At 38.0% G+C, this 23,465-nt stretch overlaps 2 protein-coding genes across 5 annotated transcripts in view; both read left to right on the top strand.

Moving 5' to 3' along the window:
- LOC136826426 (mucin-5AC-like) overlaps nt 1–3,104 on the top strand; it is a 258,342-nt gene extending 255,238 nt beyond the window's left edge. The window contains exon 9 of the mRNA XM_067083649.1: nt 2,659–3,104. Within this exon, the coding sequence (XP_066939750.1) occupies nt 2,659–3,096 (438 nt within the window). The 3' untranslated portion in view covers nt 3,097–3,104. The remainder of the gene's footprint in view (nt 1–2,658) is intronic.
- Nucleotides 2,659–23,465, top strand: part of klar (klarsicht) — a 155,096-nt gene continuing 134,289 nt past the window's right edge. For 2 of the 4 annotated variants that reach the window (XM_067083646.1, XM_067083644.1), the window contains exon 1: nt 2,691–3,103. The gene's annotated coding sequence lies outside the window, so the exon portion shown is untranslated. Of the gene's footprint in view, nt 3,104–23,465 lie in introns of all 4 variants that reach the window. The other 2 variants (XM_067083648.1, XM_067083647.1) reach the window with 2 other exon arrangements.

Below are 23,465 nucleotides of genomic sequence, written 5' to 3'. Positions count from 1 at the left end.
AGTTTTAATTAAAAGTGAAATTTGACAGTTGGGGGTATGCATGTCTTATAAGTAGATTATTCTTTGGACACGGTGAATTTTTGAAACTTAGCAACAAATTATGTTGATATTTGTTCGTAATCTAAAGATTATCCAACTTGAAGATGTGGCACACATGAGAATAATTGCTATTTCAGGAGATACAGGTAAAAAAAATAAGAAAGTAGAGGAAGACTCCTTAAAAAAGATGTTGGTCATGATTCAGACGTCTGATGAAGAGACCGTGTCTGCTCTCGTGTCGTGTTGACTTTGCCTGGAGGATAATCCGGTTGTATCCTGTTGTGATGGGTTCAAGATTGTTAAGACTTGTAGGATTGCGTCACTGTACCATGCCGCGTTGTCAAATATAACTATTTTAAGATGAACGTCTCATCTAAAGGGGTCTTGTATCCAATTTCATAGCCTATGAATACAAGTAATTTTGTAGTTCACGGCAATACACCTCTAGTCAGTACGGTACGAATCCCAAGGTCCATCTTCCCATCTTCTAAGGAGAGAGTCATCTGGTATTTGAACGTTAAGGTACTTCTTTATTAGGTGTTAATTAGAGCTCTAATTTATTGTTTCCTGTTTACTGATGTCATACACCTGTAAGGTCGGTGTGGAGTGATTTAATCACGGACGTTGTTTTCCAGATAATGTTCAAGGAAAAGGTAACTCGTTGTTTCATGTTGGATAATATTATGGAGTTTACTATTGGTATAACGTGCTCGTAGAAGATTCTCTCGTTTTTCTTTAAATGTCAATTAAACAAAAGTGACTTTGTAGCAACATTATGTAGGTACTTCACATTTCCATTTAGGTTTCATTCCACCGAAGCTTCCGGGGTGTCATTGCTTATAGTATGCATTTTGTGTCCTAAAGTTCTTCAGGATTTCCCTGTGGGATTGGTTGAGGAAGTGAGGACACTTTTTCCCCCACCACCGTAATTGGAATTAGGTGGAGGGTCTTAATTGGGGTTTATTGGATTTGCCCCTATTTTGCTAGTTTGTTATCCAATTCAGACAGATCCTTGTCAAATTCCCCATGGTATGGAATGAAGTTTCACTCTCTCTCTCTCTCTCTCTCTCTCTCTCTCTCTCTCTCTCTCTCTCTCTCTCACACGCAACAGCTTAAGATTGAGGGCTGATGCCCCAGGCAGTGGAAGTTATTAATTTTAGATGAAGTGAAGGTATAGATAACGACGCTTCAAGAATAATGGGAGACGAGGAAGGTTCGATTTGATTTTCTTCTTTTCATTCTTTTTCAAGTTACTAAATCGAATAATAGGTATGTTTGGCAGCCGTCCCTTACAGTGAAAGTGTCTCGTATTACTTCGTGATTATGGTACAGTTTCTTTTACATTTGGTTGACAGTTTCTTGTGTAATTGCAATGATCTCTCTCTTCTCTCTCTCTCTCGCTCTCTCTGCCTCTCTCTCTCTCTCTCTCTCTCTCTCTCTATATATATATATATATATATATATATATATATAGGTTATTGAGTAGAAAATTGAATTAGGTTATTGAGTAAAAATTCCTCACACCACAAATCACGATTTTTTAGCATGAAACAGAAACAAAGAGATGTAATGCTGTAAAAGGAACTGCTATCAAATAGCTTATCAATAACCAAACTCAGCAGTTCTTAGATCCTTGTCATCCGTAATTGAGTGATGCGAAATGTCTTGTTGGGGACCTGTGGTCTGTTTCGAACCTGTTGCAGAAGTAGTTTGTAGAATATATCGCTTGTGACACGATTTGAAATGTATATGTCTTGGTTCCTCGTTGCAACATTAAGAAGTAAATGTTGTGTTCTTTACTTCACTGTTCAAGTCGGTAGATTTAAGCTGAACTTTGTTATATTCAGTCACGTGAGATGGAATGGATCATGAATGTCGAAATTCAGTTACCTTTGTGTCGAATGACATATCTTTGAGAAATTTCTTTCGCATACTGATAATATTTATTCGTTGTCCCGTTTTTAAATCCACATCGTCGTTTGAGGGGACTGGGTACTGTTGAATCAAGAGTTTGTCCTTGGACTTCATTTCTCCTTATTTGCATGAATGTCAGAGAAGCGACTCGTTTGGTTGTTGCGTCGAAAGTCTTGTCGGCGTCGTGCCAGATGTACACTGTATTATAGCCATAATTTATTACATTTTTTAGTGAACCAGTATCATTAAAATCCTTCACCCATAATGGCATCTTATTCTATTACATTCTTAGCCTTATTTTCTAATGAGGAACTATCTACACCTACTGTATATCGATTAAGTTTTTAAGATTTTTGAATGTGGAGGCTGTTACCAAATTGAAATGCTGCTTGGTTTTAAGCGTGTGGACAGGTGGGAATAAGGGTGACTCAATCAGAGTTAGTGGTGTGAAGTTCACCTGGACCCGGTTCCACACCTACCGGGTTAGCCGGAAATGTTTAAGGCAGTTGGAGTCATTTCAAATCGACGGAAGTGACGAAACATTTTTATTTAGATGAATAATGACGTTGTTATCGGTGCGTAGGCAGAGTCCTTGATCGTATACTTTGAACGTATCATTGACCATTAGAGATAAAGTAGTTATTAGATTACGAGAACTATCTAATTTGTGATTGCCATTGATATTTGTTTTCGTTCTCCCCCCAGATCCTGCTGAAAGACATCGAGGCACATGGTCCAGTGTTAAAGAGCGTATTGCGACAATACGAACGCATAGCAGCTGCTACAGGTGCATCCAACCAAGCACAGGATCCTCCGTCAGAAGACCAACCCACAACAGACCCAAAAGCTCCTCTTCAAGACACTCCTGAAACCAACTCCAACACCAACAACACCACCTCTCCAGTATCATCATCATCTTCACTTGAACCCTCCACCACCACCAAACAACAACCAGAACGCAGATTCCAACACCAACAGTACCGCGGCTTCTTCGGCCACCAACGCCAACAGCGGCGCCAACCGGAACAGCACAAAAGAAAGCAGCAACATCCCGAGGAAGGCTCGGAGCTTGGAGAAACGCTGGCATCAAATATACCTTCGCTCGCTCGAGTGGCACTACTACCTGGAGGGTGTCATCGCTAATTTCAAGGTAGGTCTGGGTGTCCGGTCTTTAAAGTTGTCTTTATTTGAAAATTTCGAAGTTCCTCGTTGGAGGGTGGGTTCCGTTCTCAGCTAGCACTATGCTGGCCGCGAGTTCGAATTCGACCGCCCAATGAAGAATAAGAGGAGTTTATTTCTGCGATAGAAATTCATTTTTCGGTATAATGTGGTTCGGATTCCACAATGCTTGTAGGTCCCATGTTAGTAAGCAGTTGGTTCTAGCCACGTAAACAAATCAATCCTTCGCCAGCCCTAGAAGAGCTGTTAATCAGCTCAGTGGTCTGGTTAAACTAAAGTATACCTACCTTAAAAATTTCGAAAATACGGTTACTTGAAGATTAAAGTTTTCTTTATATAAAAATTTCGAAAATACGGTTACTTGAAGATTAAAGTTGTCTTTATTTAAAAATTTCGAAAATACGGTTACGTGGAGATTAAAGTTGTCTTTATTTAAAAATTTCTAAAATACGGTTACGTGGAGATTCAAAGTTGTCTTTATTTAAAAATTTCTAAAATACGGTTACTTGAAGATTAAAGTTATCTTTATTTAAAAAAAATCGAAAATACGGTTACATGAAGATTCAGATCGATCAAAAAATATATAGTCATTACTAGGAAAGGAAACCACATTATTATTAATTATTATTATGAATATTAATGGATATTATTCAGAAAAGAGTGAGGGGGAGGGGGCTTGTCTGTCCACGTCCACGCGTACAACACGTGTACGATCAAGTTCTGTCACCTGATAAGTCGCCTGCCCGATCTTGCTTGACATGGTCTGTTGAGGCGTTCTCCTTCCTTTGTGGTTACTGCGTGATCCGTTATTTTTCTTCTTTTAGCAAACTGACCACAAAACAGACCGACTCCAGTAATTTTATCCTAGATATAAGCTCAGTTTGACTCGAGTAGTTTAAGGATGGAAAGTGTCTTTTTTTATTTTATTTCATTTATTTATTTTTGCCTTCGAGTTTTTGGTTTGGGACATTTAAACAGCTTCGTTGAAGTTTTATATGTTCCCAAATTTTACGTAAACGAAGGAAGTTTTTTAGTGTCCGTGAAACTACGTACAATAAAAAATGACAGAGAAAAGGAGATGAAACAAGAAAAAGAAGAGAGAAGTTCGGTTATTGATTCTAAAAAAAATTGAAGCCTAGTGAAGAATAATGATCCTAAATATAATTACAGTCTGTTAAATATCTAAAGCTTCTTTCGTCTTGCGACAATTAATCATGCCTCCAGGATAACCGGGAGAAGGATCCTGCATTACTCGTAAAAATCACTTTTAGTGAATCGGACCGTGAAATGGGATAATCAGCGCTTCGCCGTCTCTCTCTCCTCTCTCTCTCTCTCTCTCTCTCTGTCTTTATCCTTCGTCGATGTCAGTCATGGTTCCTGCTCGGGTGAGGGGAGTCAGACACAGCCCCCCCCCCTTTTTTTTTTTGCTCTCGCTGATTTGCTACCCTCCTTTTTCCTCATATCCGTTTCCTCTCTGTTTCCCTTTCCCCTCGACTCTCTTGTGATTTTTTTAGTCAGCGCTGATCCCAGTGGATCTTTTTTTTATTCTCTTCTATTTTCTTTAGACTTCTATTTTCTTTAGTGTGTTCTTCCTTGAAATGTAACTTTTAAAGTTTAGGGATTTGTTTTTCTTTTCTATCTAATTTTTCCTTAAATTTTATCAAATTTTAGGATTTTATTTTTCTGCATTGCTTTTATTCGCCTTGGTCTTCCTTACTGGGAGGATTATTTCTTCTAGTCCTGTTTGATTATTCTTTCATTACTATTCAATGCCACTGGTGAAGTTTTAGAACGTATATAACAACTTTGAAGTTTCCTAGTCCGGCTAGTCCGTTTTTCTTGCACAACATCGTGTGCCTTTTATGTACAGCTTCTTGTTCTCAGCGGCAGTTTAGACAACAGAAGCCTTTACTGAAATAACACTTGAATGCCGAGATTAGCGGTCTAATCTTTTTGTTATCCACTCGGATAAACCAGTGTAGTCGATAGAATCATTTCTCCATCTTTTAATAATCTCAGGATTGACTTGAGGGTGTTTGCTGGTGAACGGGGATAAAGCTATGAGAGTCGGCATGTGTATGGATTTGGGTATGGCGTTTTAGAACTTATCGACCATAAAAATGGAGCTAAGCGTTATTGCTTTGTAAATCCAGAGGGCCTTAGGCTGAGCTCCTAGGCAGTTGTATTGTTTATTAATGGTTCACAATTTTTTTTTCCTCATCTCTCTCTCTCTCTCACTTAGTGGTAAAACAGGTTCTTTTGGTACATCATGATTTGGGGGCAAGAGAATCGTACGTATTTTTGGACTTTAGTTTTCCTTAAAGGATCGTGCTCAGCGGACGCATAGTTTTGTTTCTTGCGTTTATAAAATATGATGTATTTAATACCATGTGTTATGAAATCTTCTTGATATGATACTTCACGGTAGCCTTAGTGCTTTAATTTTGCCTTAATCATGAGACTCTTTTGTCTTGTTTAAAATGGCTGATCTTATTGCCAGAGAGCATCAGAGAGCATTGTTTGATATACCAGTGTAAATATATCTGCGTGTATATGCTGCATGTGCACATAGAAGATCTCCCATCATAGAAGGAAGCACTTTTGAAACGTTACCTGCTCCGTCCAAGGTGGAAAATGCCCTTGAACCACCCTGACTCGCATCGGCGACGTCGGTGTTTTCGTTCCTCTCATTAACTGTTGAATGTTTTTCAGGTAACTAATGACCCTGGTGACTTGAACTTTTCTAGGTGCGCCTCGGGAAATTCACGTTTACGATCTGTTTACATTGTCTCTGGTCGTTAAAGGGTATATTCTCTTTTAAGGAGCCGTTTCAATTTGACATTTTTGTCCCCTGGTAGATATAAAGTCGTTCATTATTCTAGACGCGCTTTTTGTCTTAGACTGTGGGTGCGTATTTTGCTTTTTGAAGATTTAAAATGACGTCATTCTCCATACCCATACGTTGTTTATTTCTTCATATACCAACCTTGCTGTTTCTTTGCTTTTTTTATGTGGGATCATTTTAAGAAAAAAACATCTTGTCACACGAGATTGGTTTAAACCGTAATGCTTACACTTGAAAAAGGAACTAAATAAGTTTTGCGAGTTGTGGTCTTTCTTGACAGTTGTCTCGTGGGCCGGTTTGCGAATACTGGAATGCATTATAGTTTTCAGGTCTAGAAATCTCTTCCCAAATTTCAGAAAATGCATTTATTGTTGGCTTATTACAAAGATTATTTAAGATGTACTACTTTGAATGTGTGTCATCTGTAAGATTAATTAATAATGAATGGTGTAATGCATCTAGATATAGCGTTTGAGTAATTTTCATATTTCACATTATTTTCAGTTACATGGTGTCATTAATTCTCATGCTTTTAACGTGTTGCCGAAAGACTTATTTCATACTACTGTGTTCGGGACCGAGACTTTAAAGTTTGGAAAGGGTGACTGAAAACTGGTTCGCGTGAAGGGAACTGAAATACCTTAGCAATAAAAACTAATGAGCATGTTCTTGTGAACGTGAGTAGGATATATGAGTTCCAGCCGACACTGGAGCCGGAGGGGTGAGGAATCCTCTCTGATACTGCGGCTTTTTCAGTGTGAGATTCAAGTGGCAGAGAGTGTGGTCGCATGAAACCGAAGATCAGCTGGAGATGCCGGGGAGTTTCACGCGGATGTTGACAACACGAAAATTATTGCGCAAAATTCTCTCGGGGGAATAAAGCTTGGCTATTTTCTCGCTTTTATTTTTATTGTGAATGAAGGGGCACCAAGTGATTGACGGCGTTTTGAAAGATCTTGGTTGCATCCTGATGAGTAACTGAAACTAGTTTCTCTCTCTCTCTCTCTCTCTCTCTCTCTCTCTCTGCTGTGCTCTTTTATGAGAATATAAGCGTTATCCGAACGAAAGGAAAAGATTTTAGTTTGCTATTTTATTTAACGAGTATTGTTTTAATGGTTGTATATTCGTGCAGAACCATTTTGAACGCTTGGCAATATCATCGTCTGCCTACCCTTTGTGTAGACGTTATTGTGTACCGTTAAATGAACGGATGATTGTCTTATAACAAGCTGTGCTCTTGACTCCCTGTCATAATTGGCACTGATAATCGGGCCTTATGATTCTCTCCTCGGCTATTGCCTCCGTGGATGTTTTGTTCTCCCTGGTATTCTAATGGGTAATCTGATACTCATGTCTGAAGATGCGGACTCCGCCACGCGCTCATTTCCCTTGTGTTTCTTAATGCGCCCCCTTTTTTTTTTTTTTTTTTTGGAGAGAGAGGGAGGGGAGAGTCACTTATATATATATTTCGATGGGTATAATGTATTCCCAAGGTAAGTGAATTCAAATTAAGTGGGTATTTAATATTCGATACATAAACATTTTAATATTTATATATATATATATATATATATATATATATATATATTCTTCTTTTGTATTAAACAATTTCTGAAATTGTTATGATTTTACAAAACAAAATTAGCGTTATTTTAGTGTTTATCTTGTAGCTGTACCAGAGAGGCTTGTACACAAAAGGGAGATTACAAATAGTTTTGGTCTGCGGTTTTTGGAGCCCTTTGTTTTGTAAATTGCACTCGGCTTCGAAAAAAAAAAAAAAAAAAAAAAAGGGTTGTGGCTGACACTTGGTCATTTTGCTTGGTGATCCCCCGAATACAAAGGGATCGAGATTCGCCGATGTTCGTTTTTTATCGAAGTGGTGGTGTTGATGTTACATGTATTTTTCTGTACACAAGTTTATTTTTTTTTATATTTTTACTTTTTTTTGTATTGTAAAGGTACAGGAATGTTGACCTGCAGATTCTTAGCTTTGTTCGCTTCGTGAAATCCCGTATAATGTTTTCTTTGTTGGACATTCCATATAACCTCTTCTGAGGTTCGCCGTTTTGAAGCTCAGCAGTAGAATGCGCTACCATTTTTATAATCAACTGAATTTTTCTATACTTCAAAATATTTTGCTTCATGTAAACTAATCTCTCTCTCTCTCTCTCTCTATCTCTCTCTCTCTCTGATATATATATATATATATATATATATATATATATATATATATATATGGCCTATATATATATACATTAGTACACATCTGGCTCGTAGTTTAGTGGTAGCGCGTCTGGCTCGCAGCTGGGCGACCTGTGTTCGAATCTCGAACGGTCGTGGGTTTCTGTTGACCTTTGCAATGAATTAGGTACCTAGTTCTTAGACGACTGTTCAGGGTCGCAACTAGGGTGGAGTTGGAGAAAGAAAGGGGAAAACTAGACACGAGAGATTATTATTCCGTTAAAAGGTATGCCATCAAAACGGGATATCATCGACGAGGTAAAACTCATCCCACTGCTGGGGTCAAACCATTCATAAGGTATGCGTGTGACTCTCTCTCTCTCTCTCTCTCTCTCTCTCTCTCTCTAAGTCCGGCCTTTTTTTAATATTTCATTTTGCGCTCGACTACAATATTAAGTGTCAGAAAATCTGGAAAAGGTTACTTGGCGGACGAGAATCTTTGGTTAATTTTCCTATTCCTTGTCATCCCATTTGCTCCAAGGCTAAGACTTTGATTTGAGCAGACTCCTGCATCTGTTATCCCCTCTCCCTGTTATTCTCGTTTCTTTAAATCCTTTCCGGTTCTCAATTATCTTTCCGCTTTTCGGCCCTATTATTCGTCACCCTCATCCTCTCTCGTTACTCCCGATTTTTTTTTCCTTGGCAGAGGCATTATATACATTTATTTCCAAGGATTGCGATCTCTTACCCTACATTTACCCCCTGATTTCCCTCTAAATCTTCTCCGCTGGCTTTTGTTATCACCTAACTCCCCTCTCCTACTCTTTCCCCTCCTTCCCCTAATGTATAACCCCGAAATCCTCCATCCTTTCTATTATTATTGTATAGACCCTTCCCCCTCCTCCTCCACCTCCTCCTCCGCGCACTCGGAGAGACTACCCATTTATAACCATTTCCTTGTACATATAGTGTTGCGATATGTGTGTGTGTGGAATGTTGAGAATCCTCGTATACTTACTTTACTGTGTTTTTGTTTATGTTCTTTTCTTGAAATTCTAAAGGACGTTGTTTTACACAATTTTTTTTTTGTTTCCTTAACCCATTATTTTCTGCAGTCCATTTTATCTGGTGTTATTGTCTTGATAGATAAAAGGAAGACTGATAATTTCAAGGGAAATATCTTCTTGCCCAAAGAATGCTGCCTTTCTAATCCGTCAAGTGTAGGACCTATGACAATTGATAACTTATTTTTAAAGGAAAAGGCAATCCAAGTGGCACAGAGTGCTCGGAGGGGGAAATGCTCTCAAATTACTGGTGTCAGATGTGCCTGCCTGTTCGTGAATCTTCTGCGGCTGGTTTTGTTCTCTTTTGTTATTGCAGTGTCCAGGTTGCAACGATAAAATTTCGCTGATGGCAATAATGAAGGTGGTATTGCTTACGCAGTTTATGTACGTTTACGCAAACGTAAAACCAAGATTTATGGTCTTGTGTTCATGGTCATGTTATCCCTGCCCATCCTTCGACCATTCCTGACGCTTGGTTCTTTGGTATGTGAAACCCAAGCCCTCCGTCACCTCTTGACTGTATGGCAGTTGACCCATACCATTGAACATGGGCGGCTGGGGTGAAGGGAGATGCGGATAATAGGATACGCATAAACATCCTTTACACTTTGGCTACCAGACTCCTTGTTGTTAATCCCGGCTCTTTTTTGGTTCATGTCTCTCTCTCTCTCTCTCCTCTCTCTCTGTTTCCAAGTTCTATAGTCCATGTCGTTATTGTGGCTCCGGTCTTCTGTTTATCAAGCAATCTCACCCCAACTCCTAATTTGGTTTGTTGGTCTGGTCCATGTCGTTATTGTGCGCCATTGGCCTGGTCTTACTGTTTATCAGCTGGGCAATCTCACCCAACTCATCATTGTAGATATTTGGATGTTGGTCTGCTCCGTGGACCCCCGGATACAGTGTCTAGTTCTTGTCCTTCAAGAGAATATCCTGTATTGCGCCATTGTTGGATTAAAATGTTACAAGAAATTTCCCATGAATATTTCATAGTCTTGATTATTTTAGTCATATGTATATATATTGTATATATATATATATATATACATATCCATATATATATATATATATATATATATATGTATTCAGATTATATATGTATATATATATATATATAATCTCTCTATCTAATATATATATATATATCTAATATATATATATATATATATATATATATATATAGATATATATATGTATATATAAATATAGATTATATATATGTATATATATATATATATGTATATAAAAGCATAGTTCACAATTCTATTGATAGCGCAAGTCTGAATGTTCGAATCATTTATTTTATGATCCAAGGAGAGAATTCAAAGGTCAATAACAGAAATTAAAGCTTGCTTCGTGTTGGGAAAGAATATACCGTATTTTTAAAGTGGGATACGTGGGCGTTTTCCGACTTCATTTTTTTTTTATGGCGCCGTGATCCTGACACAGACTTTTAATACCATTTTCACTCTGGTTAGTTTGTAAAGTAAGATCTAGGATTGAGTGTCCAATAGGTAAAGGCAGTGGAGGTGTTATTTAGGGGGTTTATTTGGACTGCGAAGAGACAAAATCGAATTAACATAAACTTGATACTCAAAAGTGTAAGGGTTCTTTTCTTGATAAGAAAGATCCTATTGTTCCATGCCCAGTTCTGTCGATGGTCTGTCTTCGACTTCATATTTATCTGGGAAAAACGTCGACTGGTATTAAAATACTTGTATTCCAGTGATGATACTGTTGTATAGACTCGTAGGTTTTAAACTGCTCGTCGTACCGTCCAGTATATAGCCTATCTGTTTGTCGAAAGCCAAGTCTTCAAGAAGGAAGGTAAATATTTTATTAGATTGCCGAATAAAATCACGGATGGTGCTCAAGCAAACGTCAAGTCTTCGAGAAGATAACTATTACTAATATATCTCCCTCCCATTCCCTGCAGCATTAAAAGTATTTATCCACCATTCACGTCTTACTGGCTGTTGTGTGGTTTTATTTTAAACATTTCGGGTAAATTTGAACTCCAGTGAAAGAGCTCTTATTTTGGGAACTCTCTTCAAATACCGCTTTCATCTGCAATCAGTGGTTTCACTCTCCTTTTCACTCGAAGTTGTTTAACCACTCTCAGGCAATGACTTTGTCTTTTTCACTTCTTGTAGTCTTTCCATTTTATTTTATTGTATTTTATTTTAATTTTGAGTAGCCTAAGCATCACAGAACTTAAACCGTTATTTGCACTCGTTATTTGCACTTTTAGATGATAATGTATAAGTATAAATTTTAATTTTCAAATAACGCAGTGTTGTGTTGGTGACAAGCATCGATGCAATCCAATGCAATATAAAGAAGTATACTCAATGAATTAGAAGTGCGTTAAAGAAAATATAAGGTTGTAACATTTTGAAACCCCACCGGAGTTGTTACCTTACCGACGATCACAACTGTATTGCTCGAAAATTAGAGAACCCGGTTTTCTTCGGAAGCTCTTACATTTGAAATGTGTGAAGCCTGTAATTAAAGTGTAATTAAAGCGTTACGTCACACGTAATGGATTTCTAGAGGTTAATGACGCGGTAACAAAGAGCGCAGTGCCAGGTCACAGTCACGCCTCGTTCAGTGACCATTGTTCCGAGAGCTTTCACTCGTCTACTATTAATTGCATAGACAATTCTCTCCACTCGGGCGGAAAGGCAGCTCATCCACCCCCCCCCCCGCCCCCCCCTTAGAAACGAACAAGAACCACTAAAAGTACAGTAAGCAAACGTGAGTGCAGTACAAGGTATGTGATTAAGATCATTTGGGAGATGAGAAGGGAATGGCATAAGGTTTTATTGCCTCCATTTATACATTGTTCGAAGTCTGGTCAGTGAGACGGACGAGGGTGTGGCTAATGGAAGTGCATGATATCGAATATCACTGGGGTCGACAAGTAAATTAATTTTCAGAAAAAAGAGATTAGTTTGGAAGGTGACCCAACGAACTCTGCTCCCTAGGGCCTTGACCACGCCAGCTTTTAGTTAATTTATTTGAACAGTTTTATAGTTTACGAAAGATGATTTTTTTTTTAATGTAGGTTAATGTTTCAGTTGTCATTACTGCCAAAGTAAGGAAGAGACTTCAGTCATCATTTTTCTTTGACGTGTATGGTTATTACCTGAAGAGAATCGTTTAGGATGGATGGATTTAGATTTAGCCAGCCTTGTGCTGGCACGGGCTCTTGCTGTTCAGCAGCCCGTAGAGGATCATTTGTGCTTGCGGGATTGTAAGATCAATAGATCAAGACGTCCTCGGGAAGTAGTGTTCGCCCACCCGAAGGACGCCCACCCGAAGGACTCCTACCCAGCATCACGTTGTTAAGTTTTCTCCTACCCAGCATCACGTTGTTAAGTTTTCTCCTACCCAGCATCACGTTGTTAAGTTTTCTCCTACCCAGCATCACGTTGTTAAGTTTTCTCCTACCCAGTATCACGTTGTTAAGTTTTCTCTTACCCAGTATCACGTTGTTAAGTTTTCTCCTACCCAGTATCACGTTGTTAAGTTTTCTCCTACCCAGTATCACGTTGTTAAGTTTTCTCCTACCCAGTATCACGTTGTTAAGTTTTATCCTTTCTATGTTGTTTCGTATTTTAAGAGGCATATTCCCATTTTATTTGCCGTGTAAAATGGTCATCTCGATAACGTTCTTAGTTAAGTATTCATAATGTTGAGGTAGCTGCCACACTAATGTACACTTTTACGCATTGTATAACCTTTAAAAGTTGATTTTATTCAAGTTTATCTCTTCTTATTAAATAAGGTCTCGCATGCGCTCTTCCTCCCTTTCTCTCTTTCGCGTTCTGCACACACACACACACACACACACACTTACGTCTCGTGACTTGTCTTTTCCAAGAAGCTTACCCTCGAAACTGAAACCATGACTGTGCATGCTCTAAAGAAAAGTAAAAAGAACAAGCTTTTAAAACGAATTGCTTTATTTACTTGATTCCTTTCATTTTCATGTTATGGGAGAAGGAATTTAGGAGACAGGATTTAATTAATCTTCAATATTTCCTCAATAATAATCGGTCTTCAATGTCTCTTTTGTATTAAGAAGTGTTTATTATGTTAAATTGCTAGTTTTGTATAGCAGAGATGTCCGTAGGCTTTTGGATGAGTTGACATCAGAACGGTGAAACTAATGTAATGCAGTCGCAAATTTACCGAAATTAGTGTATACCCATTTTACGCTTTGGCCCATTTATTAACAGTGCTAGAAACTACTGTGGTTCCGTATTCATTACCGTCGTGATCATCAAACGAACCCGAATAATCCCGGAGATTAACCTACATAAATCATCCATCACATTCTCCTGCGGTAGTTGCCGACGGAGGAAATCGTGACCTATCCGAAGCGCCCTTGCGTGAGAAACGGTCGTGACTGCGGGCATTAAAGACACGTGGTGGTCCCATTTTCTCCCGGCTCACGGGATCCTCCCCTCCTCACTCCTCACTCCTCGGGTCTTTTCCGTGGCTTTTGTTTTTCTAGGGTTGAAAAAAAGGCTAGTTTATGTTATCTGCAGCGTTGATGTGGGCCATCACAGGTGCATTAGATCCATTCTGGCCGGTGTAGGAGGGTTAGGGTTAGCAGGTACAACAGGAATATAAGATTATTTATTATTATTATTATTATTATTATTATTATTATTATTATTATTATTCATTGGCTGATCTGAGGCCCCTCATATTATTATTATTATTATTATTATTATTATTATTATTATTAAATTACACAGAAGAATGCAGTATGTATATTTAATTTTTTATTAATAATAATAATAATGCTAGTGAAATTCTGAAGCCAAATTGCAGTTTCTAAACAACTAGGAAAGCAGAAACATGAACCCTATTCTAGTTTTGTTTTTTTCATGAAAAAACTTAATTGTAATCATACACAAACCCACGACCAGCACGTCGAATTGCATTTGTTCTTAATGCTGTCTTCGGTAACATTTGAATAGCTAACTGTTAAGGGCAAAAAAGTCTTCAAGATAGTATCGATCGTTTCCTATTTATGTTTTGAGCAATTTTCTTTCAGTAAGTAGTAGCAGTAGTTCTTGGGACTAGAAAGTAATTGTTATTTAGAAATTCTCAAAAACGAGATTTGCTATGTTTTTTTTATTTAAACTTTAAGGTTACATTGCTTTATATGATGCAGCACTTAACTTATACACTAGTTGGTTTTGCTTGTTTATTCAAACTTAGGTTCGTACAGAAACTCTGCAGACAGTTGGTACTTATCTAGGTTAGTACAGAAACTCTGCAGACAGTTGGTACTTATCTCTGAGAGTATGTTTCCTTATCACCTCTTCAGTTATCAGAAGTCAGTACCTTAAGCTTGGGCTGAAGTTATTATGAAAATCGTAATCTCACTGGTGAGGTGAAATATGAGTAATGAGAACGATCATTACTTCATATTATCTTACTATGTTGTAACCAGTTCTTATGAGCGAGTTACTTAGTTTCATTTTACATGTTAAACATGCCACTGGGTTTTATTTCGAGACGTTATTGCATGTGTGCTTCAAATAACTGCATATTTTAACTTATGGGTAACTAGTGCGAGTGAGTAAAAACACAACGAGTGAGTAATATTAATTTTTCAGGTAATAATTTTTTAATCGTTCGGTTACTAATCAAGCAGATAACGATAGTCATTATGTTGCCAAAATACATAAATCAATCATTCAATAGAGTAGATTACGAGCCATTTACCCTCTAGAGATGTGTGCAGTTGGTGTACTTCATGTTATTAGAGTAGTGTATGAATCACTACGTCCAAGGTTTTGATAAGATTTACATCAAGGTGCTTCCTCCCATAGATTGTCAAAGGTGTAATCAGTGTGATAATATTCTTCAACGGACCCCAAGACTTTGATCGAACAGTTACTGATTACTCCTGTTTTGTAATGGATTCTGTCCCAATAATGATTACCATCAACAGTATTTGTTTCTGTACTTGCCGTTATTATTATGAAAAGATTTGTTTTCAGTTTTTATTTTATTTCGTTAATTTATTTTTTTATTAATTAATTTTTTTTTAGAGAGAGAGAGAGAGAGAGAGAGAGAGAGAGAGTCGAGAGAGAGAGAGAATCGTATTATTGGTTCAGGTTGGTTGTACTCGTATGTCATTTCTCTCTCTCTCTCTCTCTCTCTCTCTCTCTCTCTCTCTCTCTATATATATATATATATATATATATATATATATATATATATATATATATATATATATATATATATATATATATATATATACACACACACATATATATACTGTATACATACAGTACATACATACATATCTCGTTTGTGTTTGTATAGGCCCCTTCAGGTGTGGCATAATGGGAAGTATTTATGTGACTAGTGGGCCTGTTCTGGCACGACTTTTTTCCGCTCAGAGTTAATCATGTGATTTTTCTGTAATCGCTCGCCTTCTGTTGTTCCTTTGGCGGAGCCATTCAGCGTAGGCCTCTCCGGAAATTGTGTAGCATTGCTTCCGTCCAGGCCTCTTTTGCTTCATCCACTTTCCCTGCCATTGCCCTTCCAGATATGGCCTGTTGTTATGGTGGCTTATTCTTGCTTTTATGTCTAAATTGTATTTTTTCTAAAACCAGGATGGCTCGAATTCGTCGTAGTTGAATCTTCAGTGGAATCACAGTTTCACTTCAAATTGATCGTGAAAGATGGAAAAAATTATATTCGCAGTACTTACTTTTTTTTATCTTTTATCAGAATTATTCTGTTTTCAAGGTTCCATTTCTAAGAATCGAAAAGTGCCATTTATTGATGCTTGAGGTCAACGCGATAAAAACAGGTTTTAATTTGTTGCCTGTGGAAAGGAAAATCTGAAACGGAAGAAAATTTAAGGTTGCCATAAATGTCAAATAACTCTTCGCGATGCTACAGAAGTAGGCTATTCTTTGTCTATGGAGGAGTTATGGCAGGGGATATCCGCCTACTATTTTCTGCTCTCTCTCTCTCTCTCTCTCTCTCTCTCTCTCTCTCTCTCTCTCTCTCTCTCTCTCTCTCTCTCTCTCTCTCTCTCTCAGTTCTACTGGAATTTCTTCTCTTTAACGTGACTGATGATAAAGATTGGTTGAAGTTCTTATAAAGTGTAACAGTGAATTGTTGATTAACATTTAACACTTGACCCTAGTTTAACTTGAAATAACAAGGATCTTTCTAGTAACTACAGCTTTCATAGATATCCTTCCTTTTTTGTGTGTGTGTGTGTGTGTGTGTGTGTGTGTGGATGGAAGCGTAGTACTGGAAGGCTTCCTATCTCGATTCGCCGACGACCATTGCTTCTCTTTCCTGGAATGTCGATCCAAAGGGAAACTGTCTCTTCCGGCGGATAGTCCAGCCTTCCTCCCTCTTTCTCTCTCCCCCTCCCTCTCCCTCCCTTCTTTTCCTTTTCCTCCTCACTCTTATTCCCCCCTCCTCATAACCTCCCAGCCCCATCTCCCACCATAAAACACCTAAATGAAATTTCCTTCGGTAGACAGCTAGGGTCAATACAACATCCGCTCCTCTCGTGAAGATTTGTTAGTCAGCTTGCTTTTACATATTTTTATTTTAAGTTTTTTTCTAGCGTTTTCTGTCACTCGGCGTTTGTTTCACATGCGGCTTTAGAAATAGAAGTGGACATCTTGAATTGTCCTTCAAAACGCACTCTGTAATCGATGATAAGATATGAGATGTCATTAGATAAGGAAATGAATAATCGCAGATAAAACCGTGATGATTCATGCGAATTCTCGACAGTGCTGGTTATAGAACAAAGAAGCATCTGCTTCGTCATTTAATGTCGGCGTCACGCCGTACACGAGGCATTCGAATAGCGTCAGTCATTTGCTTCAGAGTTCCAGGTATTCGGTTACCGCTCGACCGAGTTACATCATGAATTTTGAGTTCGTCTCATTTCAGGGGTTATGTTATGCCCCCACAAGATACCTTATCCTTAGTTCGTCGTTTTCGCCCATGCTTCTTACGCAGTGTCTTGTTGCATAGATCACTGTTAGGCCTCGCGAGATGTGTATTCTTGTATATATTTTGACCTAATTTTTTCCCCTGTTAATACGAGCTTTAGCAGTTCGCATTTCATGACTCGGACTGATGTTGGTTTAATGTGGTAACAAATTTAATCGTGTTTTCCTTAGAGCGCTGTTTGAGCTTCCCATTACCTGGGATGTTGCATAACCTGTATCTGAGCTCTGTGGTTTTTGTATCAGACTACTTGACCTCATACCCCTCTTCTCTCTCTCTCTCTCTTTTTTTACTTCCGTTTTCTTCGTTGTTTTTCCTCCGTTATTGTTACATGTTTAGATGTGGCTGGTATCGTTTTGCATTATGAAGATGAGTGGCTACACACTTGACTGTGCACGCGTGCGCACTCGGCGTTGCCAATGCCCGATACCCTTTCCACCCTTCCCTCCTTGACCTTAATGAGTTTAGGTATTGTTTGGTAGAGGGGAGCCCCAGGTGATGGTGCAATGTGGAGTAATGTTTCTTTGTAGGCCTCCGTAGGGTTGGAAACATCACCTTGTTTGTTTGTTTGTTTGTTTTTGTGTAAACCCTCGTTAGTTTAGTTAACACTTTACTTATTTGTTTGGGTTAATAGAAGATGCCATACATTTTTTCATCAACAGTATTTTATGCAATTAATTTGCGTTTTCTTACCGATTTAGAATTTGGTACGAATAGTCGTCAGTCTTATTTGTTATAAAGGATACCTTGAATCTTGCGTTAATTTGGATGAAGTGAAAACGAGATGTATTCGTAGGTTGTTGATTTTGAATTTGAAAACAGAAGATGGTGATATGAAGAATCTGCTTATTTTTTATCGCTGTTCCGCTGGGTAAGCCTGGATTGGCAGGGCGAGGAAATAGCGATGGGGCATCTGATAACGAGGGTCGAGTCTTCCGTTGCGTCCGATGATGTAAAAGCGGTTTTATAGTCTCGTGTTTAGCTCTGTTGCTGTGGCAGGATGCTGAGTCTTATGTTAGAATATAACTGTGTCAGAGCATTTTATTTTTAGGGTATTTTTAACTGCGAAAAGTTGCTCTTTGATAAGAATTTAGTTTAATCGTAATTTTATTTCTTTAATAATATCGATCAAGTTTTTTGAACTTTTATAATAAAAGGGTATTTTGATTTCTTTAACAGTTTTGATCAGGTTATTATTGAGAGAGAGAGAGAGAGAGAGAGAGAGAGAGAGAGAGAGAGAGAGAGAGAGAGAGAGAGAGCTTGTGTATAGGCGTTGACACGACTTGTTTGGACTCTTGTGAAAATTAATAATTGTTGCCTCTACTTGGGTGTCGTCACCCCTCCGTGAAAATAATTGGAGAGAGAGAGAGAGGAGAGAGGGGGGGGAGATCTTCCATGAAATCGGTCTCCCAGGGGTGTTCTTTTGTATCTACCCAGATAACGAAAAGGTGAGGAAGTGTGATAAGCCTCACAGCGAGGACTTGGTCGATAGTTGTAAAAAGAACACCCCATCATCTTATAGTATGTATATGGTAACATTAGTTTTATTCGAATTCCATTTTATGTATACTTGTAAGTTTCATTTATTAAATCACTTTGTAAATGTGCCAAACCTCCATTGGATTTAGGAAGGACTTCGGTTGTTTCATTTGTAACATCAGAATACTAACATGAAGACGCAAACTTTTCCATGCTCACTGTTTAGTTAATTTGATTAAGAGGAACTCTTTTAGTTTTCCATCCGTTGTAAGGTGTGGCTAAAGAAAGGAGAGAGAGAGAGAGAGAGAGAGAGAGAGAGAGAGAGAGATTTTGCAGCACTTCCTCAAGGGTGATGCGGGCATCCTAGGAATGTAACCAGTGATGTCTGCATCTATCTGGCAACCCTGGGTAGTTCGCTCATATTGAATCCTTCGGCCTGACTCTTGTTGCAAATGGAGAGTTGAAGATTTGAAGTGGCATTTAATGAAAACAATCTATCTGTGTAGCGTATGAAATATTTCAAGTCTTTTACTTCGATGTTGTTAATATTCAGCCAGTGTTTTCTTTCCGTTATGGCTACAGATCGCAGAAGAGGAATAAATGCTGATATATGGAAGGTTTGAACAGAACTAAAGAGAAGAATTAAGTTCTTGCAGGACGCTGAGACGATCAACATTTCCACCATTCTTGTCAAGACGCGCGATTCCATTCAGTACCGTAGCCCTCGTTGATTTCGGCTTTACCTGTCGGACCCTCTCCGCTATTTCCCTTCAGCCAGTAGTTGAAACATCCCAGGGAACGCTAATGATCCAAACATTAAGGATAATGTATATGGCCTCTCAGACAAAGCGAGCCCCTTTTCCTTTGAATGTTAAGTGGGCTGTGTGATTCCAGGTTACGTTAGAGTGAAATGAAAATTAACTAAAAAAAAAAAAAAAAAAAAACCTGTAGATTACTCGTCCGGTTCGAGAGTCGAACTCTGGCCGTCCAGGCCCGAGCTAATTATGCTACCACGCAAGTTCAATTGCCTATTTTTATGCGAGGTTTCATTGGCTACCAATACGACCCCACTACAAATAGGCATTTTTCTTTATCACGTATTTGGCAGGGAGTCATACATTCGAAGAGAGTCGTTCATTTGCAAAATTCAGTAAATTGTAATTCAAGGACTCGAGTTGAGATGACAATGAGAATTCGCTTAAAATTTGTAACGGTTGGAATTTATGAATAGTCGCAAAAGTTTTTTTTTTTTTTTTTTTTTTTACGGCACGGAGGAACTCTATGGCGAAACTTTATCTTTTCATCGTATAATTCTTTACGTAATGAGGGGGAAGGCACGAAGACTGGACGTTGAGGAAGGTGCGTCACGTGACTTATTGGTAGGATGGGCAAGAAAAACGCAAAAGGTTTAAATGGAGACCCCCTGACGAGACCACCCACCTTGTTTTCGTTGTTAGCGTCTCGTTTGATTTTATTGCTGTGGGTTTCCTTAGGTTTGTGGTATCGATTTAATGACGGCAATGTTTGTTTACATATGGGTGGGTCAGCAGATTCGAATTGATATGAGTAACAGTAATTATAAACATATATATATATATATATATATATATATATATATATATATATATATATATATATATATATATATATATATATATATATATATATATATATATATATATATATATATATATATATATATATTATATAGACATAGATAGGTATGTATGAATGTTTTGGTAACTTAGCGAAGGGCTAATAAAGGAAATCAAACAATACGTAGGCTGAATAAGGTTTGGAAATCAAATCGAGCTAAATTGCATATAAAAATGAAATAATACGAACGTCTATTACCACGGCCACCTATAGAGGTCTCTTCATGTGGCCGTGCTATTACTGTCTTGATATCTGTTTGGACAGACATCGTGGTATGACAGTGAAACTAAATCTAAAAAAAAAGGTCAATTTGGTAATAGAGCTTTAAGAAAAATAACAGCCGTCAGATGGCATCTTAGAGTCAGAAATGAATGGTGGAACTTCACATATGCCCTTTGTGTCACACGGCAATGGAAGCTTTTATTAATTTATCTTCTGTAACCTCTTTCAAGTGAGCAACCATATTCTAGGGAAGCTTAAATTTCAAGGTCAGTGGCCCCCTGTAGGCTTATTCCATATGAATAGAGGTTTATCTAATGCATATAATAATAAAACAATGATGAAATGTACTATAAATGCCAATAATTGGTCATATAATGTTAAACTCACAGACATAATTGTTGGTATAATGTGTTTAGCATCATTATTTGCATTATTATGTGCATCAATAGTGCATATATGTTTTTGATTAATAAAAGTCCATAACGCACTGGCTGGAAGCACCTGGACACTATACTTTCTCTTCATAATCTGATGCCACAACTAATACCATTCGGCCTTAAATGTAATTGTGCCCTTACTTGTTAAGACCCGTCGAGTCCTCGAGTGGGAACAAGATATGTAAAAGCAGTTGCTATGTACGGAGAGTGTATGTTGGCATAATTATTTTTAATTAATAATAATTTTGTTACACCACCTCACGGAGTAATAGTACAATTTTTTTCTCTTTCTTCTGAAAGAACCATTTCCTCAAGATTCTCGGCTATATAGGGAAAAGTATGTCCTCTTTTTCGTGGTCATATTTATCCAAGCCACCTCGAAGCGGTGGAATTCTATGGGACCTCACATGGTGATGGAAGTAGAGTCCTTTGTTGTGGCTCTATATGATGATGATGATGATGAGGGCAAGTGAGTGGGTCTGCTAACTCAGTACCTAATAGTAAATAATATGGTGGGAAGTTTTGTAATGCGAACTTATAACAAACAGTTTGTTCCTAAGGTCTCTCGAAAATTCCTTGGAGAGGGAATGTAAAGCTTCGTATCCTTTTACTGTTTTCAAATTCTGTTACTGAACTTCCGTGTCAAACTGGAGACGTCACTGGCGCAAAAACCATATGTGATAAGTTTCATGTTTAGAAATCGGATTTGTTTTACGAGCGAAGTGTTGACTGTCATGCAGCCGTAAAGAGAAAATTATCAGATAAAATCCAATTTTAAAAGATACCTATTACAGCAAGAGCTTAAAGGGATGCTGCACCTTTTCAACAGTATCATTAACGTTTTCATCATCTTAGTAATTAAAATTCATTTCTCCTGCAAAAATGATTTCTTGAATGGAAAAACGATTTTATCCCGAACTGGTGAGATTTTCGTTTCCACCTTGTGACTGCAATTTTTGAATGAATGTGTTTTCTATAAAAATGTTTGAATTTCGTCTGAATTAGTATATGATAAAAATAGAAACAAATGTCGTTGTCACGACGATGTGCACATTTTTGTATTATCTATATCTTGTATAAAACACTTTTGGCTTTTAGTTTTTAAGGTAGGGTATTTCACAAGTTATATTGATTTTTTTAGCACCGGACGAGATGTCAATGACTTAGTGAAATGTAATCCTTCTTTAGGATGTAAAATTACAGCACAGTTTCGCTAGTATCAGTATGTGTGTGGGTGTGTTTTGTGTATGTATATATATGCACACACCCTTTTCGGACACATCTTTCACGAAGCGTTCATTGAATGTCATTGCCAATGTGGCTTCTGCCACATTAATACAGCACTTCTATTTTCTATTTTTTTTTATCTTCCAAGAAAAAGTTTTGAAGGAAAAGACGAAAAACCACTGCTATGCTGCTCCATTTATTTGCTATAACCCTGGAGAAAGCCTGAAGTTAAGGGCTGGAAAAGCTGTCGGCACTCACTAATGAATCAACATAGGAAATTGAGAAGTTTTATGGGAAGACGGTAAAGTGTTTTCTTAAGTGTTAAGTGCCACGTATATTGCAGCGGCGAAATACTGTACATAATAGTTAACGAATATTATAACGACTGGATTAAATCGTTGTCTCACGGGGTATGGTCCTGCATTTAGAAAAAGAAAGATTTTATTCTTCACTTGAAGAGACAATAGTTCAGCCATTGCAAACAAGGGAGCGTTAACTCGCGACGATTATACACGTCACGTTAAATCATGCAATCCTTTCATGTCAGTAGAAATATGAAACTGAAGTCAAGGCACCTAGTTTATTGTTGTTAAAATGGAAGACGTATCAGCACAGGGAGGTTTCTACAGTATTTTGATTACAGGCCCAGGTACACTTCATACCGCTTAGACAGTTTTATTTTACCGTAATTACCTTAGAGGCTGGTATTGAAGTTCAGTCTGGGAGAATTTAGCAAATGCACCATTCTGGGATCGTGGTTTGTGTCGCGGCTTAAGGTATGACTAGTGCCACGATCGTCGTGACTATTGCAGTGTGTATGGGAAGCGTGCACGCATCATGACTTGTCATTATTGCTTATGGAAGGAAATTAGTACCTGCCGGTTACTGACACGTCAGTTTAATGAATACCCTGCTCTAAACCCTACCTTTCCCTCATACCCGGTCCTCCTCCTCCTCCTCCTCCTCCTCCTCCTCCTCCTCCTCCTCCTCCTCCTCCTCCTCCTCCTCCTCCAATAGCGAAATCGTGTCTTGAAAAGCCTTGGTTTTAGATCAGGTTAAAATGACTCTTTTGAAATGGTGCTGCAATTGATCACTATTTTGGGAAAAAAAAGTCTTTTGTTTATGTTTCTTTATTCATCCATTCCCATAGTTTGAGTGGAAAAGATGTTACAGATTTCAGCATTAATTTTATTTTCGTACTAGAGG

This window comes from Macrobrachium rosenbergii, chromosome 3 (assembly GCF_040412425.1).
Source record: "Macrobrachium rosenbergii isolate ZJJX-2024 chromosome 3, ASM4041242v1, whole genome shotgun sequence".
Taxonomy (NCBI): domain Eukaryota; kingdom Metazoa; phylum Arthropoda; class Malacostraca; order Decapoda; family Palaemonidae; genus Macrobrachium; species Macrobrachium rosenbergii.
Note: the sequence above shows the minus strand (reverse complement) of the source record. Positions and strands in the feature narration are given on the sequence as shown.